Source organism: Sinocyclocheilus grahami, unplaced genomic scaffold (assembly GCF_001515645.1).
Source record: "Sinocyclocheilus grahami isolate Dianchi unplaced genomic scaffold, SAMN03320097.WGS_v1.1 scaffold605.1, whole genome shotgun sequence".
Taxonomy (NCBI): Eukaryota; Metazoa; Chordata; class Actinopteri; order Cypriniformes; family Cyprinidae; genus Sinocyclocheilus; species Sinocyclocheilus grahami.
This window is the reverse complement of record NW_015505784.1, coordinates 622,998-640,698: the sequence shown is the minus strand read 5'-3', so window position 1 is coordinate 640,698 and position 17,701 is coordinate 622,998. Positions and strand designations below refer to the sequence as shown.

General features: G+C 39.8%; 1 protein-coding gene and 1 pseudogene across 3 annotated transcripts in view; one reads left to right on the top strand and one right to left on the bottom strand.

The window, feature by feature from the left end:
* Positions 1-3,164: 3,164 nt before the first annotated feature.
* LOC107557500 (uncharacterized) lies at positions 3,165-5,952 on the bottom strand (annotated as a pseudogene).
* Positions 5,953-6,653: 701 nt separating this feature from the next.
* Positions 6,654-17,701, top strand: part of LOC107557521 (period circadian protein homolog 1-like) — a 28,346-nt gene continuing 17,298 nt past the window's right edge. For 2 of the 3 annotated variants that reach the window (XM_016240965.1, XM_016240963.1), the window contains exons 1-12: positions 6,654-6,858; positions 10,865-11,699; positions 12,051-12,304; positions 12,625-12,746; positions 13,751-13,952; positions 14,093-14,287; positions 14,412-14,597; positions 14,703-14,856; positions 16,075-16,318; positions 16,538-16,646; positions 16,773-16,929; positions 17,100-17,218. In XM_016240965.1, coding sequence (XP_016096451.1) covers positions 11,314-11,699; positions 12,051-12,304; positions 12,625-12,746; positions 13,751-13,952; positions 14,093-14,287; positions 14,412-14,597; positions 14,703-14,856; positions 16,075-16,318; positions 16,538-16,646; positions 16,773-16,929; positions 17,100-17,218 — 2,128 coding nt within the window. In that variant the 5' untranslated portion in view covers positions 6,654-6,858; positions 10,865-11,313. The remainder of the gene's footprint in view (positions 6,859-10,864; positions 11,700-12,050; positions 12,305-12,624; positions 12,747-13,750; positions 13,953-14,092; positions 14,288-14,411; positions 14,598-14,702; positions 14,857-16,074; positions 16,319-16,537; positions 16,647-16,772; positions 16,930-17,099; positions 17,219-17,701) is intronic. The other variant, XM_016240964.1, reaches the window with a different exon arrangement.

The following is a 17,701-nucleotide window of genomic DNA, read 5'->3' as shown; positions in this document are numbered from 1 at the left end:
TGACTCTTAACTTTTATAAAGAATATCTCTTTGGATTTGAGACTTTAGTCTTTGCAACTTTACAGATCTTCTTTATGCACCAAGAGCTTGTAACACTCCAAAGAGAAAGGAAAATTTTAAATCGCATCATATGACCCTTTAAAATGCACCCACTACGAAGAAGAGCAAGACTGCATTATAAAATGAAAAAGTGTGCTTCGATTTTGAATGGCGAAGACGTGCTCACCCACAGACATTCACATGTTCATTTTGAGGTATTAGCAAAACAACAAAGCTAATGCTTTTCATGGAACTTACTTAATTACCCATTATAAATTGTGATATATCCTGGTTTGTTGGTCCGTCAGATCGGATTGCTTTCTCACTACAACCGAACCGCTCCAGAGTTCGTTTTCAATCGAGCCGAGACCACCTCGTTCAGGCGATCTCGGACCGATTGTTTTGGCGCGGATCCGGGCGCGATTGCCGTGTTCACATATGCCCAAAGGAACCGAGCTAAGGGGGGAAATGCGCCAGGTTCCGAAACAACGGGCCAAGTGTGAAAGCACCCAATATAAGTAAAATTAAAGAGGTATTTTCCGAGTTTTGAGCCATTCGTTACTGTTTTGTACACATTGTCATAGTTATAATTCAAATGCATTTTGCTTTATTGATCACAATATTACTGTTGATAATGTTGAGAGAGGGGCACTTTTAGTTAATTTGGGGGGGAAAAGGCAGGGGCCTTATCTGCACATGCCTGGAATATTGTTTTTTGGTATAGGCCTAATACATTTTATGAATTAAATAAAATGGCTGAGTCTGGAGAGTGATGAATCCTTTGTGGCTGCCTGCTGGGTTTTACAAGTGTAAAATGTGGGTTAGCCTACTCATGCTTCATTCGAGACGAGGTCGGATGTTCGAGTTGAAATGTCCCACAGCTAGCTGACTAATAAGCATATGTTTGTTGTCAATAGTAATACCTTGCAGCTGACTACTCAAAAGAGAGGAGGAAAGAAGTTGTGCAGCCACAAGAAATAAATAAGGGGATACAGGGCAACCCTGACGAACTCCTCTTGACAATTGAAATCTAGGCGAGGTACCCGACTTAAGGTTGATGGAACAGTTGGCATTATTATAAAGAGTTCTTATAAATTTGCAGAATGGATCACCAAACCCAAGCTTTTTAAGAGATAGAAAAATAAACTCGTGTTCAAGAGAGTCAAAAGCTTTGTAAAAATCTACAAAAAGAATAAGACTGTCATCATTAACTAATTCGCTATAGTCTAATAAATCTAGAACAAGTCGGATATTGTTTGATATGTGTCTTTTTGGCATAAATCCTGATTGAGTCTCATCGATAACTGAACTTAGAACACACTTGAGTCTTTTGGCCACAGCCCAAGCTAAAATTTTAGAATCATTATTAAGGAGACAAATAGGTCGCCAATTATCTATCAAAGTGACATCCTTTTTAGGTTTAGGTATCAAAGTTAAAAGCCCTTGTGTTAAACTAGAAGGCAAAGTTTCTGACTCAATACTCTCCAAAAACATCTCTAGCAGGAATGGTGCCAATTCTTCAGCAAAGCTTTTGTAGAACTCGGCCGTTAGGCCATCAGTTCCAGGAGATTTGTTATTTTTAAGGCCCTCAATCCCCTCAATTATTTCAGTGATAGTTAAAGTTTTATCGCATGCAAGCTGCTCATCTTTAGATAATGATTTAACCTCATTTAATGAATGAAAGAAAAGAAGGGCTGAATCTTTACAGTAATTACATTTATAAAGTTCTGAATAGAAATTACTACAGAAACAGGCAATTTCTTTAGAATTATCTGTCAAAATGCCATTAATTTGCAGAGAACTAATGGTAAGATTCTTAGAATTGTGTTTTTCCATTCTAAAAAAATAAGCAGAGCTCTGTTCTCCTTGTTCTAGCCATTTCCTCCTTGAACGGACATAGGAACCTTCAGCTTTGTATTTATAAATACGGTCTAATTTAGCTTGGAGCTCTGTAAGTTCTGTCAGGTCAGTTTCTGATAAGCCATCCTGAGTTTTGCTCTGAAGTGTTAAGATCTTTGATATAACCTTCTCCTCTTCATACCTTCTCTGTTTTGCCAAATTGCTACTAAAATGCCTAATGCACATCCCTACTTCATATTTTAACATCTCCCAATTTAGGCCAAATTTTTTTGTCAGAAGAAGCTTTCACCCAGTAGCGTCGAATCAGAGAGGAAATTCTTTTTTTTAATTCGTCATGTTTAAGTAGAGAGGAATTCATTTTCCAGTAAGAGGCTCTAGAGCCTATATTTGAGTGTCCTGTGGATAGTGGAGTAGAAAGGAGAATAGTGTGGTGGTCCGTTAAGGGAGAAGGAAGAATACTAACTGAAACATTATAATGAAGTTTGAAAGAGTATGGTACAAGCCAGTAATCTAAACGAGAAAGTCTTGAGCGATTCTTGTTACCCCATGTGTAAGATTTATCGTTTGGGAACTTCTCCCTCCAAATATCTATTAAACCAAACTTCTCCATGAACATTTTCAGTTTTAAATTAGGAGAAGTAGATTGCCTAGGAGGAAATCTATCAAGACTGTTATCAGGTGTGATATTAAAATCTCCACCAATACAAATTACAGCATTAGGAAATGTATTAAGCCATAACAAAAAACTGTCTCCTATCTCTTCAAATAACAGGTCATTTTCCCGAGAGGTATTATACCCATAAATGTTAATCATTAATACAAAGATATTATTAATACAAATTACCAATAACAGAAAGTGCCCCTTTGGATCTATATAACTCTGTAAAACTGAACCTGTGAAATGGTTTTTCATTATCATAACACCAGCAGAACGCTCTGAACCATGAGCCATCCACACCTCGTTTTTCCAAAAAGTAGTGTCATTAGAAACAGAGTGAGACTCCTGGAAAAAACAAAAGTCAGTTTTGAAAGATTTAGCATACAAAAACAAAGCTTTACGCTTGACATTATCACGTAACCCCCTAGCATTGAGAGAAACAATTGAAATAGACAGTCAACAAAAACAAAAAACAGAGCAAAAGATAATAGAACAAAAATACTAGTAGTAAAACCCTTAAGGGATAAAAGTGCATCGGTAGCTGACTAACAGTCAAATGAATCCCATCTTCGGCATTAACTTAAACAAGTTAAACAGTGTGCCATGTTTAAGGTGTATGAATTTCAGATCCATTAACAAAGGCACGACCTCCCACGAAGTGAGCCCTCTTTCCCTCCTTTCGATCCTTATCTATAGCAGGCCAAAGCAGCTGTCTTCTTTCCCGATCCGACGTGATGAGATCCTCAGTGAAGCGCAGTTGATTGGCACGAAGAAACTCCGATGTCCTCGCTGCCCTCCACACGCCGTCCCTTGTCACTCGCGAAGAAAATTGAATAATGACAGGTCACGGTCGAGAACTATTCTGGATCCTCTTTCCCACACGATGAACTGTGTCGATTTTGTCTGCTAGGTTGCTTCCTCCCTCAGGGAACGTAGCTTCACAGATATGGATGGATTCCGCTCTTGCATCCTCTCTTTCCTTCTCAGTTACACCATGTAAACGTAGATTCCAACGACGGGAGTATCTTTCCAAGTCAGTGAGACGTTGTTCACAGAATACCATCTTCTTCTCTTCAACGTTCAATCTTGTCTCAACATGACTGACTTTACCTTTAATGTCGTTTAATTCAGCACATACGAAGTCCACCGTTTTTTTAATCCTTCGATTTTTAAGGCATTTTCACTCACCATTTTTTCTATGGTGTCAGAGCGAGTGATAATCAGATTTGAGAGCGTTGAGACAACAGAGGAGCTATCATCATGTGCCTTTCCCTTTTTGGATGAAGGTTTAGCTGGGCTATCTGGAAGAGGAGTTTTGGCCCCAGCCAGTTTCTTCCACAGCTCCATAATTATGAAAGTCCATCTTGTCAGATTGCCGCGAAACACGCGACATCTCTTTCCTTTGGTCAGCGGTCGGCTTCAGATTTCGAATCTCGACGAAAGCAGAAAGATAAATGTGGGTGATTTTGTGCAACAAAAAAAATTTAGGGAATGATATTTATGCTGTTATAAAAGTTTGTCAGCAGAGGTCGGCGAAAGTTAAGTTAGCAGGACGCCATCTTGGACTCCCTTCAGACTTGCACTCTCAGACACCTGCACTTCCGCGAGTGACGTCACTTGCGGTCTTTTTTTATTTTATTTAATTGATTAATTGTTTTTTTAACTGAATCTCTGAACATTTTATACAAGTAGCCAGGTGGTGAAGACAAGAAAAAAAGAAACTAAATCACGAAGTCACTTGCAATCGCCACTTGCACTCTCAGCAGCTACTTGCAATCCACACGAATCGTGCGTGTTGCCAATGGAGACAAGACGCTGTGGTGGTTAAGTGATTAAAACTAATTTAGTACTATAACATACAGGATCCTGCAAGTCATCTGTAGGAGAAAAAGACAAGACCCGCAAATCCGTGGCCACAGAACAGCAGAATATGAACGCAATGCGCAAAATCTCTCTTTAAGCGCTTTTAAACCTCCGTAGAAAACCATAAACACTATGTTAAACATAAACATAAACAGGCTATGGCTTAAAGGGGTGGTTGATTGTTTTTTTTCTAGGCTTGATTGTGTTTAGTTGTATTGTAAACAATGACGTCGTCTATATTGCTTATCAATTTAAGCCCTATTAAGAGGCAGAGGATATTATTGAAGAGGATTGTGCAGTTTTTGTGCAGGAACAATCTCATATCGCATAATCTTATTAACTGTTTATCTCCTGAACTGCATCTTTCTTTACCAGCTATTCAGCGCCAATCCCGCAGTGCAGTCAATTTCACTGGTTAAGGTTAGGGTCAGGTGTGGGGTAGGTTTAGGGGTTAGCATTTTTTGTGGCATAGTGTAGGAAATCAACACTTTAATTGACACAACCAATAAAATCTTTAGAATCAGCTGTGGGGCGGAGTTTGCACTGAAGTGGATTGGAGGAAATAATCGCGCATGCGTGTCATGTGCCTGTCTGTCAATGGGAGGAAGCCACGCTCTATTTTGGAGCTCCCACCCCGTTTTGGAGTTCCCGCCCCCATTTGGAGATCTCCAGGCTGCAGTTATACCCTTCTCAGGCTGCACTGCAAAAGCAGGATGGGAAAACGACTTGCTGACAACACAGTAAATGCCCAGTGGTTCAATCAACCTGTGATGTTGCGTTCTCTTGTCAAATGTTAGATTTATTTTTTTATCTGATCCCACTATTTGTTTAAATTATGCATGATGAATATTCCCAAAAACTATGACAGTGCGATATCTCTGTGTGAGATATATTGTTGCCAAAAATACTAAAAGTTTGTATTAAAGTAAAAATGGATGATAAACACGTCTCTCGAATGGAATTAAATAGTAAGTATTTTGAGTGTCTTGTCCATCATTTTTGTTTATATATAAAAGCAACAGAACTGAAATGATATCAGCAACACAGTGCATGAGTGTGAATAACGCGATATCCGCCTTTGGTATGGTAGCTAGGTACTTGTTCTACTTCGAGGGCTCAGAACTGTCCGTCTTGACAGCACTTATTTCACTTCTCCCCTCACTGCAGCCGCCTACTCTCGCCTACATTTCAGGCGAGGCTGGCCGCATCTCAAACGAGCCTGTTATTTCCAAGTAGGAGGTAGGAAAGATCCGAATTTCGACTTGTCTGGAACGCAGCGTTAATGCAGCCTGCCTCCAAACTAAATTCGCCCGATATTGGAAAGCAAAGGCCCAGTTTCACCAATCAGGTAAATGGAGGTCAGCCTGACTAAGACGCTTCTCTGACGCTGATGGATTCATCCATGCATCCAGCAACAGCGAGACACGCCGCCAGCCACGTGAATCCCAGGGTGTTGTTGCTGAAGCTGCTTGACGTCACCAGCAGCCTGCCTCTGAGGCACGTGGAACTGTGCATGGCCCATACACCCCCATGTTTTTCAGTCGAGCTGTGCAATACATTTCAAAACAGTAGAGTTGGGAAGACTCGCTGATTTAACAGTTCGTTCAAAAATAAATAAACATTCAGCGACTCTTTAAGGTTTTCGTCCCGTGCACGTGCTCTAAAACGGTTCATTAAAGCTATATGCAGTCACATATTTCTGTAGGCTTTATTTTGTAAAGTTGTATGGGCTAAAAGGGTGTTAATAACGGCATGCAACTGCCTGTGATTCAGTCTGCTGTATCTATGATTCGGTTAAAAGGGGTCATAAAAAGAACCTGCATATAATTTACATTAAACATAAACTCATTGTATGTATCTTGAATACATTTTCTCCCATTTTTATTGGACTGCCTAAAAATAACATCCTTAGAAGCATTATTTTGAAAACATCTAGAGCAAAATTTCTGAAAAAGACAAAATACGCAAGAAAACCTATTGAAACATCATCAAATGTAAAAGTGCAATGAATATTTCGTACTGCGCACTAACACTGGGCACTCGTGTATTACAACAACAGGCGCTCTGCAACGTGACAGCTGATGAACGTGCAGCGAGCGCCCGTGGCTTCAGCCAATCAGCGAACACTTCGCTGTGAATGGGTGGGGTCAACCAATAGAATTCCTGTTTTGCTGCTGGCACAGCCAATGGAATTCCTCGATGCACGAGATTTGCAGAAAGATTGGAAAGCACGTGTAGTCGTGTGTGTCTGGAGTCAGGGGGAAACAACTCTGTAGCACACCATACCAGCGCAATGTCAGTAGACTGCGTACGGAAAATCGTCGTTTTCACATTCCGCCGACTTCATAACATCAGGAATTATAATACTGTTCCGACATATGAAAGTAGAGGAATTTGCCCTTTGGTTCAAGAGAAAACGGAACAGTAAGATCCAGAAGGTAAGGTCAGCATGTTTCTTCTGTCTAGATTGAACATTTTCTTCTACTGATTGTTTACAACATTAGATTTGTCCAACAGTAGGTGCTGATTTGGATGAAGTGTGGTTTATAAGTGCTAATAGAATAGCCATGATGAGGCTGGTTGGAATACAAACATGTAGGCTATCATACCTTATGTTGCATTATAGTATTAATGATTATACTAATGTTTTAAAACTGTGATAAGCTAATATAATAAATACGATGTTCTTTGGCTTGTGAATACTAATATTGCTGTTGGGACATGTTTTCACAAAAGGTCAACTTGTCAGTAAACTCTTTTATTTGTATTGTAAGTGTATCCCGTGTGTTCTGACTCATACATGGATGTCTCTGGGCTAAGCCCCGGATATATACTCACCAGAACCGCTCCTAATGATGATTGCTTTGTATTACTATAAGAGACCTGGGAGTTCAGTCTGTCCAGGCAAATAAATACTGCTCTGAGTGCTCGTGATTTTCCAAATCAGTGTATGCCAATTAGATCATCATTTTACAGGCTATTGAAAGTCATCCTTCTGGTTTCTTAGCGTACCATTTAGGACCACACATAGATAGAGAAAACGTTTTCATTAAAAGACATTTAAAAAGGCTTAGTGCCTGCATTAGTGTTTCTCAGTCAGGAGTTTGCAAACTCCTAGGGGTTCACGAAGGAACTGCAGGGACCTGTGAAATTGTGGTAGGAATGTCATATATATATATATCTCTTGAATAAATAATAAATGGTCACTAAAAACGAATATTACATTCAAAATATACTGTACTCCACTGACCCAATTTTTATTCTTTGAATTGGACCAGGAAGTCAATCTGTGACATTTATTTCCTGTATTGTACCTTGTATGAGTCCCTCTTCTGTTTATTTTGGTATTTTCTGTGCGGCTGTTCATGGACCAAGACTTTGGTGCCATTGAATCAGTTTTTTTCCCCTCCAGTCAACTAGAACAATTTCAGATAAGCCTGTCCCAAATTGACATGTTAAAACAAAACAGACCGTTCATGCTGTACATGTTCACCGTGGCAGTCTATACATGTGTGCAGCTCTTGACCGAAATAGTATACCAGAATTGATGTTGTTTGTTCAAAGTCTGGCTATGTGAGACTAGGTGACAGTTCGGTGAAAAATGTGTGATGCATCTAATATGATAGCGTTCTTTGCATATCAAAACAAAAGTGGTACGATCAATTTCAGTTCACATTTGGGTAATTTAGTCACAGTTACTTGATAGTTCTTTTCTTTCTGTTTCTCTGGAAATGAAAAGTTATGCATATTTATTTTCCCCATTCCTGTTTAATGCGCAATGACAGCTATGTTGTTTGTAGTTAAATTGCCCCAAAAAGCTGGCTGTAGATTGAGTCTATCAGTAAAAGTATGCGGTAGAGCTAACACCTCCACATTACCCAGCAGTCTGTCAAAGCAGCTGATACCCCATATGAAACTATATGCCTATGGCCTTGTTTTTAAATAAATAGCTCCTAGGCTTTGGATAACTTGGGCCATGCAATTTTACAGAACTGCTCGCTGTGTGAATTAATTTTTCAAACATGTTTTCATTTAGTACATGCATTACTGTAAAATTACATCAATGATGGAGGCTCTCTGTGCCACAGCATATTCAACTAACTTATAATGAACTCTTCTTATTAAAAATAAATAAATCAACTTTTTATAGGTGAAGTAAATAAGTAGTATATTTAGTCTGATGGGGCTAAATGTAGTTGCAATGCAAAATACAGTACTGAGGACACACACACACATATATATATATATATATATGTTGAATTCACTGCAGTCTTCTTTTAACCTATTTAATTGAACTCTAGCAGTAAATGTTTTGTTTTATTAACTTTTATTAACATTCATTCAGGACTGAAACAAATAACTTTATTGCATTTATTGCTTAATTTGGAGCCCGCTTACTATTGCTGCTATAGAAAGATATATATACAAAAATAATTCTGAATCCTTGCAGTCGTGCTGTTGTTCTGGGTATCATCACAACAGCCATTTTGCTCATGTGGAATTCGTCAGTTAAAACTTAACTTGATTTTACTGATTACAAATAACCTATTGATAAGATATGAAACTTAATGAAAGCTGTGAGGGAGACCGTTCAACTTGATGGAATCAGCAGACACGTGTGCTTTATATTTACCACACACACGGCGGAGGGGAGTCTGACAAGCAGTGCATGCAGCCAGTCAGCAGATCATGACTATATTGAGGGCGAGATGCTTTGGAAAAGCAGCTGTTTTGCTAGTAGAAACTACTGAAGGAATAGAGGGAGAACTGTTTGCATATCAGGTGGATTTAGATTTAAGTGTGACCAGTCTGTAAGTTTCTCCACACCTTAATCATTCTGTGCATGCCCGCATTAGTGTCACTCAACCCAGCGGGAATGTAAGGGTGCTTTCACACTTGATTCGATTGCCTGCTCCAAACCCGAGTTCGATTTAAACCGATTGTGTTCTCAGTAATTTCAGAAATGGCGTTTCACTTCCTTCCAGTAACTGCTTGATGTTTTGAACTTTTGACCTTTTGTTATCAACTTGGATTGTTAATTGCAAGGAAATATAAACACCTTTACCCTTGTGCTCATTTTAATGGCTTGTTGGACATTTTAAGCTTGTTGTGAGCTAAAAGGTTCATGCTGATCAAAGCTGCACATACTTAGAATACTCTTAATCTCAGTCTGGCAAACGCTATTTAAGTGAATTATAAATAGTTCAGTAATAGTTTCTTTGGTAATAGTGCATCAAAGAAGCCTTTTAACGAACAGTATGTCTACAAAGTCTAACAAAGTGTTCTGGTATATGGTTCTTCTCTGGAAGCATCTGATTAGACATTTTCACATCTACAAATATGAAAAGTACTAATAAACAGGTCTTTGGTTTGTTTGAGGTGAGCCAAATTAAAGCAAATGGGTCAATGCAGTTTACTATGTTGGGGAAAAAAACAGGGTTTTGGTATCTTTACCTTAAACTGGAAAATTTATGTAGCAATCCAGTACATGCATTACCAATTTTAGTACCAGTAGCCACTTTTCCCGGTGTATTTATACTTTGCCACATAGTTAATATGCCTTAGAGTAACTGATTGGCTTAGAATTAGTTTCTACCTTCATGCTCAATTTTTAGTCTCACTTCCCTTGCTTGCTTAGAGGTGATCGTTAGCTTTTTATAGGTGATATATATATATACATACATACACACCGATCAAGCATAACATTATGACCACTGACAGGTGAATATATATATATATATATATATATATAGAGAGAGAGAGAGAGAGAGAGAGAATAACACTGATTATCTCTTCCTCACAGCACCTGTTAGTGTGTGGGATATATTAGGCAGCAAGTGAACATTTTGTCCTCAAAGTTGGTGTGTTATGGTGCGTTCAAGTCATGTCGGATAGATCGTATTTACGAGTTGAACGCACATGAACGCCACAATGCGGCATCTACCAATGAGAGTGCAGACAGTGGTCTGCTCTGGGATACCATTAAATACCCAAGTTGGAACACATTGACCCTAATCACTGTCAGAAGCTTGAGGTCAACACTGATGTCGTTGTGTCCCTGTAGTAGGCAAATGCAAAAGACAAAAACAAGCTTGCGTGGTTGAAGGTGCAGAAGGTAGAGAGTGGATGTGTGGTTCTACATCGTGTTCTTGGTTACCAAGGAGACTAGAAAAAGCCTCTGTAGTGGCCAAATATCTGAGCTCTCACTTGCAGCATCCCTCTGTGCAAAATTGCTGATAACATATAATTTACCTTGTTGAAAAACAAAAACACTCTCCTTGAGTAGCACTTCCTGTTAAAGAACAAGCTGTTCCCAAATAATGCTATCCATACCTTTTTATGGGGCTACCTAATACAAGATGACTAACCAGCTCAGTATGTCTTGTTGTACATGTGTATGTTTCAGACTGATGCTTACCTTTTCTTTTGCTTTTTTCCTTGCAGCTGTCCTCCGAGAAGAGAGAGAGTGTCACAGAGGGCAAAGAGAAGCAAACAGAATAGACAGACCCTGAAAAGGAGCCTAATTTCCCAGTGGCTGTTTTTTACACTTTTTTTTTTCGCATTGTCACACTCCATCTGCCTTTGTGGCAGCAGCCAAGTCTGTTTCGTAACAACCAGTCGTGTCTGTTTTTCTGAGCTGAACAACAAATTCAAGCAGTTAACAAAATATTTTGCACTTGCACTACTTGATTTGCGGTTCCAGAGGAGCTGAGACAAAGGACAGGGTGGTGAGACACCCGGATACGCAATGATTCTTGTATTACGGAACAAATCTGTGAAGAATATTTCCACCAAAATGATTTCCCACTGTTGTTCAAGCAGCCCAACTTAGAGAACTTATTCAACTCTTGAATCTTATCACCTTAGCAACCGCTTATTTTTACAGTATTATAATGAGTGATGACAACTCAGAGGCCGCCCCCAGCAATGATACAGATAGAGGAGCAGGAGGGGTCGAGAAAAAAGCAGGGCTTGTAAACCGATCCTGCAGCATGAGTGAGAGTTCTCTCTCATTAAATCTGGTAAATAGCGGGACAGGATCATCTCCGGGAGGGGTATCTGATCACAAAGGATCTGCAGGTGACAACCGTGGGACAAATTCCGATGATACGGATGGACTATCGAGTGGAAATGACTCTGGGGAGAGGGAAAGTGAAGGAGGGATGGAGAGAGGGAATGGATCCAGAGGGAGACAGTCAAACCGAAGTTATCAGAGTTCCTCCAGTCAGCATGGAAAAGACTCAGGCATGTGTCTGGAGACTACGGAGAGCAACAAGAGGTGAGAGAAAGAGAATGGACACCAGATCGCCCAAAGTTGTCTCAGAGCATATGTTTGCAAAAAATTATTTGCTATTACTATCTTGTACCCTGCAATAATCATTTAGTCAAACTCACTTTTAAGAGAGAAAAAAAATCGGCCAAAAAAATCAACATCATATATCGGCCATCGGCTTTCCTGATTTCTAAATATCGGCATCGGCCAGTGAAAAACCCATATCATATATATATATATATTCCTCAGAAGAAAGTAAGATTTCAGAGACTAGAAATATATTCAAAAATCTGTTCAGTTATTCCTGATTAAATGTCTAAATTGCTACTCTCTTGTTTTTGATGCCTTCTCCCTCAGCTCAAACTCTCACAGCCCCTCTCCACCCAGCAGCTCTCTGGCTTACAGCCTGTTGAGCGCCAGCTCTGAACAAGACCCGCCATCCACCAGCGGCTGCAGCAGTGATCAGTCTGCTCGCGTCCAAACCCAGAAAGAGCTGATGAGAGCTCTAAATGAGCTGAAGATCCGTCTGCCACCAGAGAGAAAGATGAAGGGACGCTCCAGCACTCTTAACGCACTCAAATACGCCCTCAGCTGTGTCAGACAAGTCAGAGGTGAGAGGGAGTTTCATATTTTGGTTTGTGTTTTATGTTTGACAGGAAAGGCAACAGCTTGAATTGAGTTAAAGGTGTGATGTATCAACATTTTTCAGTGTGAAAATTATTTCCCCAGAACTTCAATTATAAATTAGCCATTTGTAGATTAATTGTAAACACTGTGATTGAAGCATTTGAAAATAATCACTATTTTTGGAATTTTGTTTGGTGCCGCTAGAAGCACAGGGTTCATACCCTTCACCTATAATATGAATGGAGTTTGTGGGTCCAATAATGTTAATGTCAAAGCTTTTCTTTTTTTGCTTTGACTCTTGCAGCCAATCAGGAGTATTATCACCAGTGGAATGTTGAGGAGTGTCATGGCTGTAGTCTGGATCTCTCCTCCTTCACTGTTGAAGAACTGGACAATATCACCTCCGAATACACGCTCAAAAATACAGTATGTTGATTTGCACACAAACCCATTCCTCTCTCTTGTAGTAACACAATATTTAAATATTATTGTATGAAAGGTAGTTTCAGTCTCATCAGTGCAGTTACTGGTTTTATAATTCTGTCAGCAACAACAAAGACAAGACGCGAGTTACAGACACAATCTAGATGGCAAAATCATTTAGACTCAAATTTCACATCTTTTCTTTTCATTTTCTCCACTCTCTCTCTGTAACATGGTACACAGCTTTTCTCAGTCTTGCAGACCTAGTCAGTTGCTACAGAAACACTAACCTGCTGTTCACACCAGCACATTCACATTTCCCTGTTCACATTTAATACAGACATGGGACGTGTCAGATAGGGCTTGATTATAAGTTCAGTCAGCTGACCTGGACGTCACTTGTCTATTTGGTCTAGTCTTGCATTTATAATGTCAAATCAATTTGTGTGGGTGTAGATGGAAAAGCATTTGAGAAAGGATGGGGTGTTCACACAAGATGTGTTCTTGCACTGAAAAACAGAATTGAAAAGAACACACACAGGGTGTCTAAACCAGTAGCATAACTGGGGCCAGAGTTTATGTCCCTGTTTCTATGGCTAAGATTTTTCTTTAGCCCTGAACACTTTTCTCCTTATTGTGCTTCCATTGACTCTGACCTGTGCCTGAAAGTTCAGACATGTCAGACAAATAGGATTTGGAAAATATTAAGTGATAAATCGTGTAAACATCGTGTCCTAACATTTCAAATAAGGGAGAAGATGACGAAGGAGAGTGGTGTGAGGAGATGATGATGAAACTGTCAGGAGTCAGTCAGTGAATCTGTCACCATGTTTAGCTGGATTGATGGTTTTATTTAGTTTTTCCTAAATGTACCTTTATTAACTAAAATACTTTCGCGATAAATAAACAGAATAAACAATACTGTTTTGTAAGATACCATGAGAGATTGTATCGTTTAGGAAGAGTATTTGTTAGAAGTTACAAAAGTCTTTTTTTCTCTTGTGCAGGACACATTCTCCATGGCGGTTTCGTTCCTGTCTGGGAAGGTTGTGTACATCTCCCCACAGGGTTCATCTCTTCTGCGCAGTAAGCCAGAGAAGCTGCATGGGGTTTTGTTTTCTGAGCTTTTGGCTCCCCAGGATGTGAGCACCTTCTACAGCAACACTGCGCCCAGCAAACTACCTCCTTGGGCCTCTTGCATCGGCTCTGGTATGTTTGTCCGTGGTGTATTTTGGTTGTTACTTTTTGATGCTATCATGTGTCCTCTGTTGAACCAGGACCACCAAGACCAGTTATGGCCACGCAATACAATTAAAGTCTTAAACAACTTGGATCTCTCTTTTCACTAGTCTCTACACCGGTGGACTGCACCCAAGAGAAGTCCATGTTTTGTCGCATCAGTGGAGATATCTCAACTAGTGGCAATGTGAGGTACTACCCCTTCAGACTGACCCCCTACCTGCTCACGCTCCAAGACTCTGACGTGGCTTACCCTCAACCCTGCTGTTTGCTCATCGCAGAGAGAGTGCACTCGGGATATGAAGGTACATTTCTTGAATTAACAAGTATATTGTTTTTTCACAACGTTTTGAACCAAATGGAAAAAGTACAAACGCCTTTTTAAACTTGGTTTGGGTTTCGTTCTCTTTCTCTCCATCCCTCTTTCAGCCCCTCGCATTCCTCCAGATAAGAGGATATTCACCACCAGTCACACCCCCAGCTGTCTCTTTCAGGACGTGGATGAGCGGGCAGTTCCTCTGTTAGGGTACCTGCCTCAGGAACTGGTGGGGACCCCAGTTCTGCTGTGCATCCATCCAGATGACAGACCCATTATGTTGGCCATCCATAAGAAGAGTGAGTCCCTCTCCCTTCCTCTCTCTAACCTCTGTCGATTTCCTTTCTTTGATGAGAGCAGTACAGTACAATATTTACATTTTCACTTTTTTCTTTCTCTTTCAGTACTTCAGTTTGCAGGGCAGCCATTTGAACACTCTCCCTTGCGGATGTGCACACATAATGGAGAGTATCTGACCATAGACACCTCTTGGTCCTCCTTCATCAACCCCTGGAGCAGGAAAGTGGCCTTCATTGTTGGCCGCCACAAAGTCAGAACGTAAGAACCTGAGTACACACAAAGTCCAAAATTAACTCTTAGACACCCTACATATTAAAATAGAAAACAGTTATTTAAAATGATGTAATGTTTCACTGCATTAGTTTTTACTCTCTTGGTGAGCATAAGTCACTTAAGATTTTTAAAAACGTTTTTAAAGTTTAAATGTTATGAAAATCTTAAGATCAGTCACTTATGAGTCTGATTTGAATAGCTAACATGTAAAAGAAAAAAGTGAGTGCGCACCTTGATTTTCTACTTCATCACACTTCTAGGCATGTGCACAGCACAAATACACAGGCATACACACGTAATTCCTCAATCACATACCACCCACACAACAGACACGCCATCACACTCATAAGCACATGCTCTGTCATGTGGACACAGACAGATTTTTTATGAGCTCGATACTTTTCCCAAGGACCTTTTTTTTTTTTTTCCCAACTCATAGTGCTTCTACACATACTGTATATGCGCACACATTGTCACTGCTTCATACAGTTATTCAGTTCATCAAAAGGGGGAGCAGAGCAGAAGCTAATGACTGTGTACAATTAAAATTACTGTAATTGTGAGTACCTTATTGAAAATGCATTGGTTTGATCTTGGTATGGTCAATATTACAACTCAGAATAATTTTTCCCAACAAATTCTGAATCCATATGAGTGAAAGGTTTTTGAGCAAATCTTTTGTATGTATGATTTAATGACTTGCTCATAGCACTCGAAAAGACACTCACTGTTCGCCACCTAATCTACTGGTGTATTGATGTAACGTTCATCAAAAGGGGGAGCAGAGCAGAAGCTAATGACTGTGTACAATTAAAATTACTGTAATTGTGAGTACCTTATTGAAAATGCATTGGTTTGATCTTGGTATGGTCAATATTACAACTCAGAATAATTTAATTATTCAGAGTAATTCTGAATCCATATGAGTGAAAGGTTTTTGAGCAAATCTTTTGTATGTATGATTTAATGACTTGCTCATAGCACTCGAAAAGACACTCACTGTTCGCCACCTAATCTACTGGTGTATTGATGTAACACACAGGAAAAGTCAGTGAATCAGAATGAGTGAATGAAACTGAACTGAAGCCTTTTGGTAAAATGATTCCCTAGAGAAATTCAAAATGCCCACCACTAACAAACACACAGTCTACTTAATTGTACTCTGTACATACACACAATTAACTCTTGATTCTTTCCTTCCAGGTCTCCACTGAATGAGGACGTCTTTACTTTGCCGAGGGGTCTGGAGGAGCGGACCTTGTCCCCAGACATCGCTCAGCTCAGTGAGCAAATTCACAGGCTCCTGGTGCAGCCTGTCCACAGCGGCAGCTCTCAGGGCTACAGCAGCCTGGCCAGCAATGGATCCCACGAGCACCAGCCCAGTGCCGCCTCCTCATCAGACAGCAGTGGACCGGGTCTGGAGGACCCCTCACAGCTCCAAAAACCTGTGAGTGTTTAAAGACACAGCACTTAAACCCCGTTATGTTAATATTGTACATTTAAAGCCCCTCATTTCAGCAGGGGTCAGTCCGTGTTTGACCTAAAAAATCTCTCTTGGCCTTAAATATTATGTATTGAGGTGCTTGTTAGGACTATTCATATAAATAAAAGGCAGGCCAGAGATGGATAGTAAACATTTAAATTAAATGAACTGCATTTCAAACAGATGACCTTCCAGCAAATCTGCAAAGATGTTCACATGGTGAAGACCAGTGGACAACAAGTCTTCATTGAATCCCGCAACCGACCTCCACCTAAAAGACATTCCACTGCAGGTACAAAATCACTCACAGTATATTCATAGTTAATGTAAGGACACAGCCTTTAGTTGCTCGGTTTCATTTCTTTTTCTTTTTTTTTGAAAGTTGTTAGTTTCAAGATGTTCTCTGTCTGATAAACAGGTGCTTTGCAAGCAGGTGGAGCTGCAGTGCCGGGCCCCAGTCTCAGTCTTAGTGCTGCACCACCCTCGAAGAGCTCCGCACCCTCCCTGATCGTGCGTAAGGAGCCGCCCACCACCTACTCTTATCAGCAAATCAACTGCTTGGATAGTATTGTAAGGTTCGTGTTTCAGATCATTAGTGCACTGAATCCTGAAGATACAACGTATGTCACTGATTATGTGTTGTGAATTTCAGATTAATAATTTTATAGTATAGTTAGCATCTCTAGTCCTTGTGATAGCAATCCAACAGCAGGCCATGAACTCGTGGTTTTATTTGGTTCATCAGGTATCTGGAGAGCTGTAACATCCCAAATACGGTGAAGAGGAAGTGTGGCTCTTCCTCTTGCACTGCCTCCTCCACCTCTGATGAAGACAAACAACAGGACGCTCCAGGCAATGCTAAAGGTGAGACTGCAATGATAAACTAATGCAGTATAGTACTGATGCAATGTATTTACATGTCTACAGTCTATTACAATACAACTACCATTAAAATGTTACTTATTGATACCAATTTTGATAAAACAGCAAAACTGAAGTGCCAGTTTTGAGCACACTCTATTTATTTATAGGTTTACTTAAATATTAAAAGATTAGAATGGAATGGATATATGCACTAATAATAGCATTAGTGCATGGCATGTTTTTTGTTGAATTTGTCTCATAGCACCAAATAACTCATAAACACCAGAACATCACAAACTAGGTAATACTACTATGGTGAAGTTTTGACTCATGAATATTGGTTATGTAATGTGACATTTGGCCAGCAAAATAATATTTGTTAACTAGACTTATGAATAGCTTGACATGATTCGAAATTCTACCATAAGCCAAACAAATTTATTTGAATACTATATATATATATATATATATATATATATATAT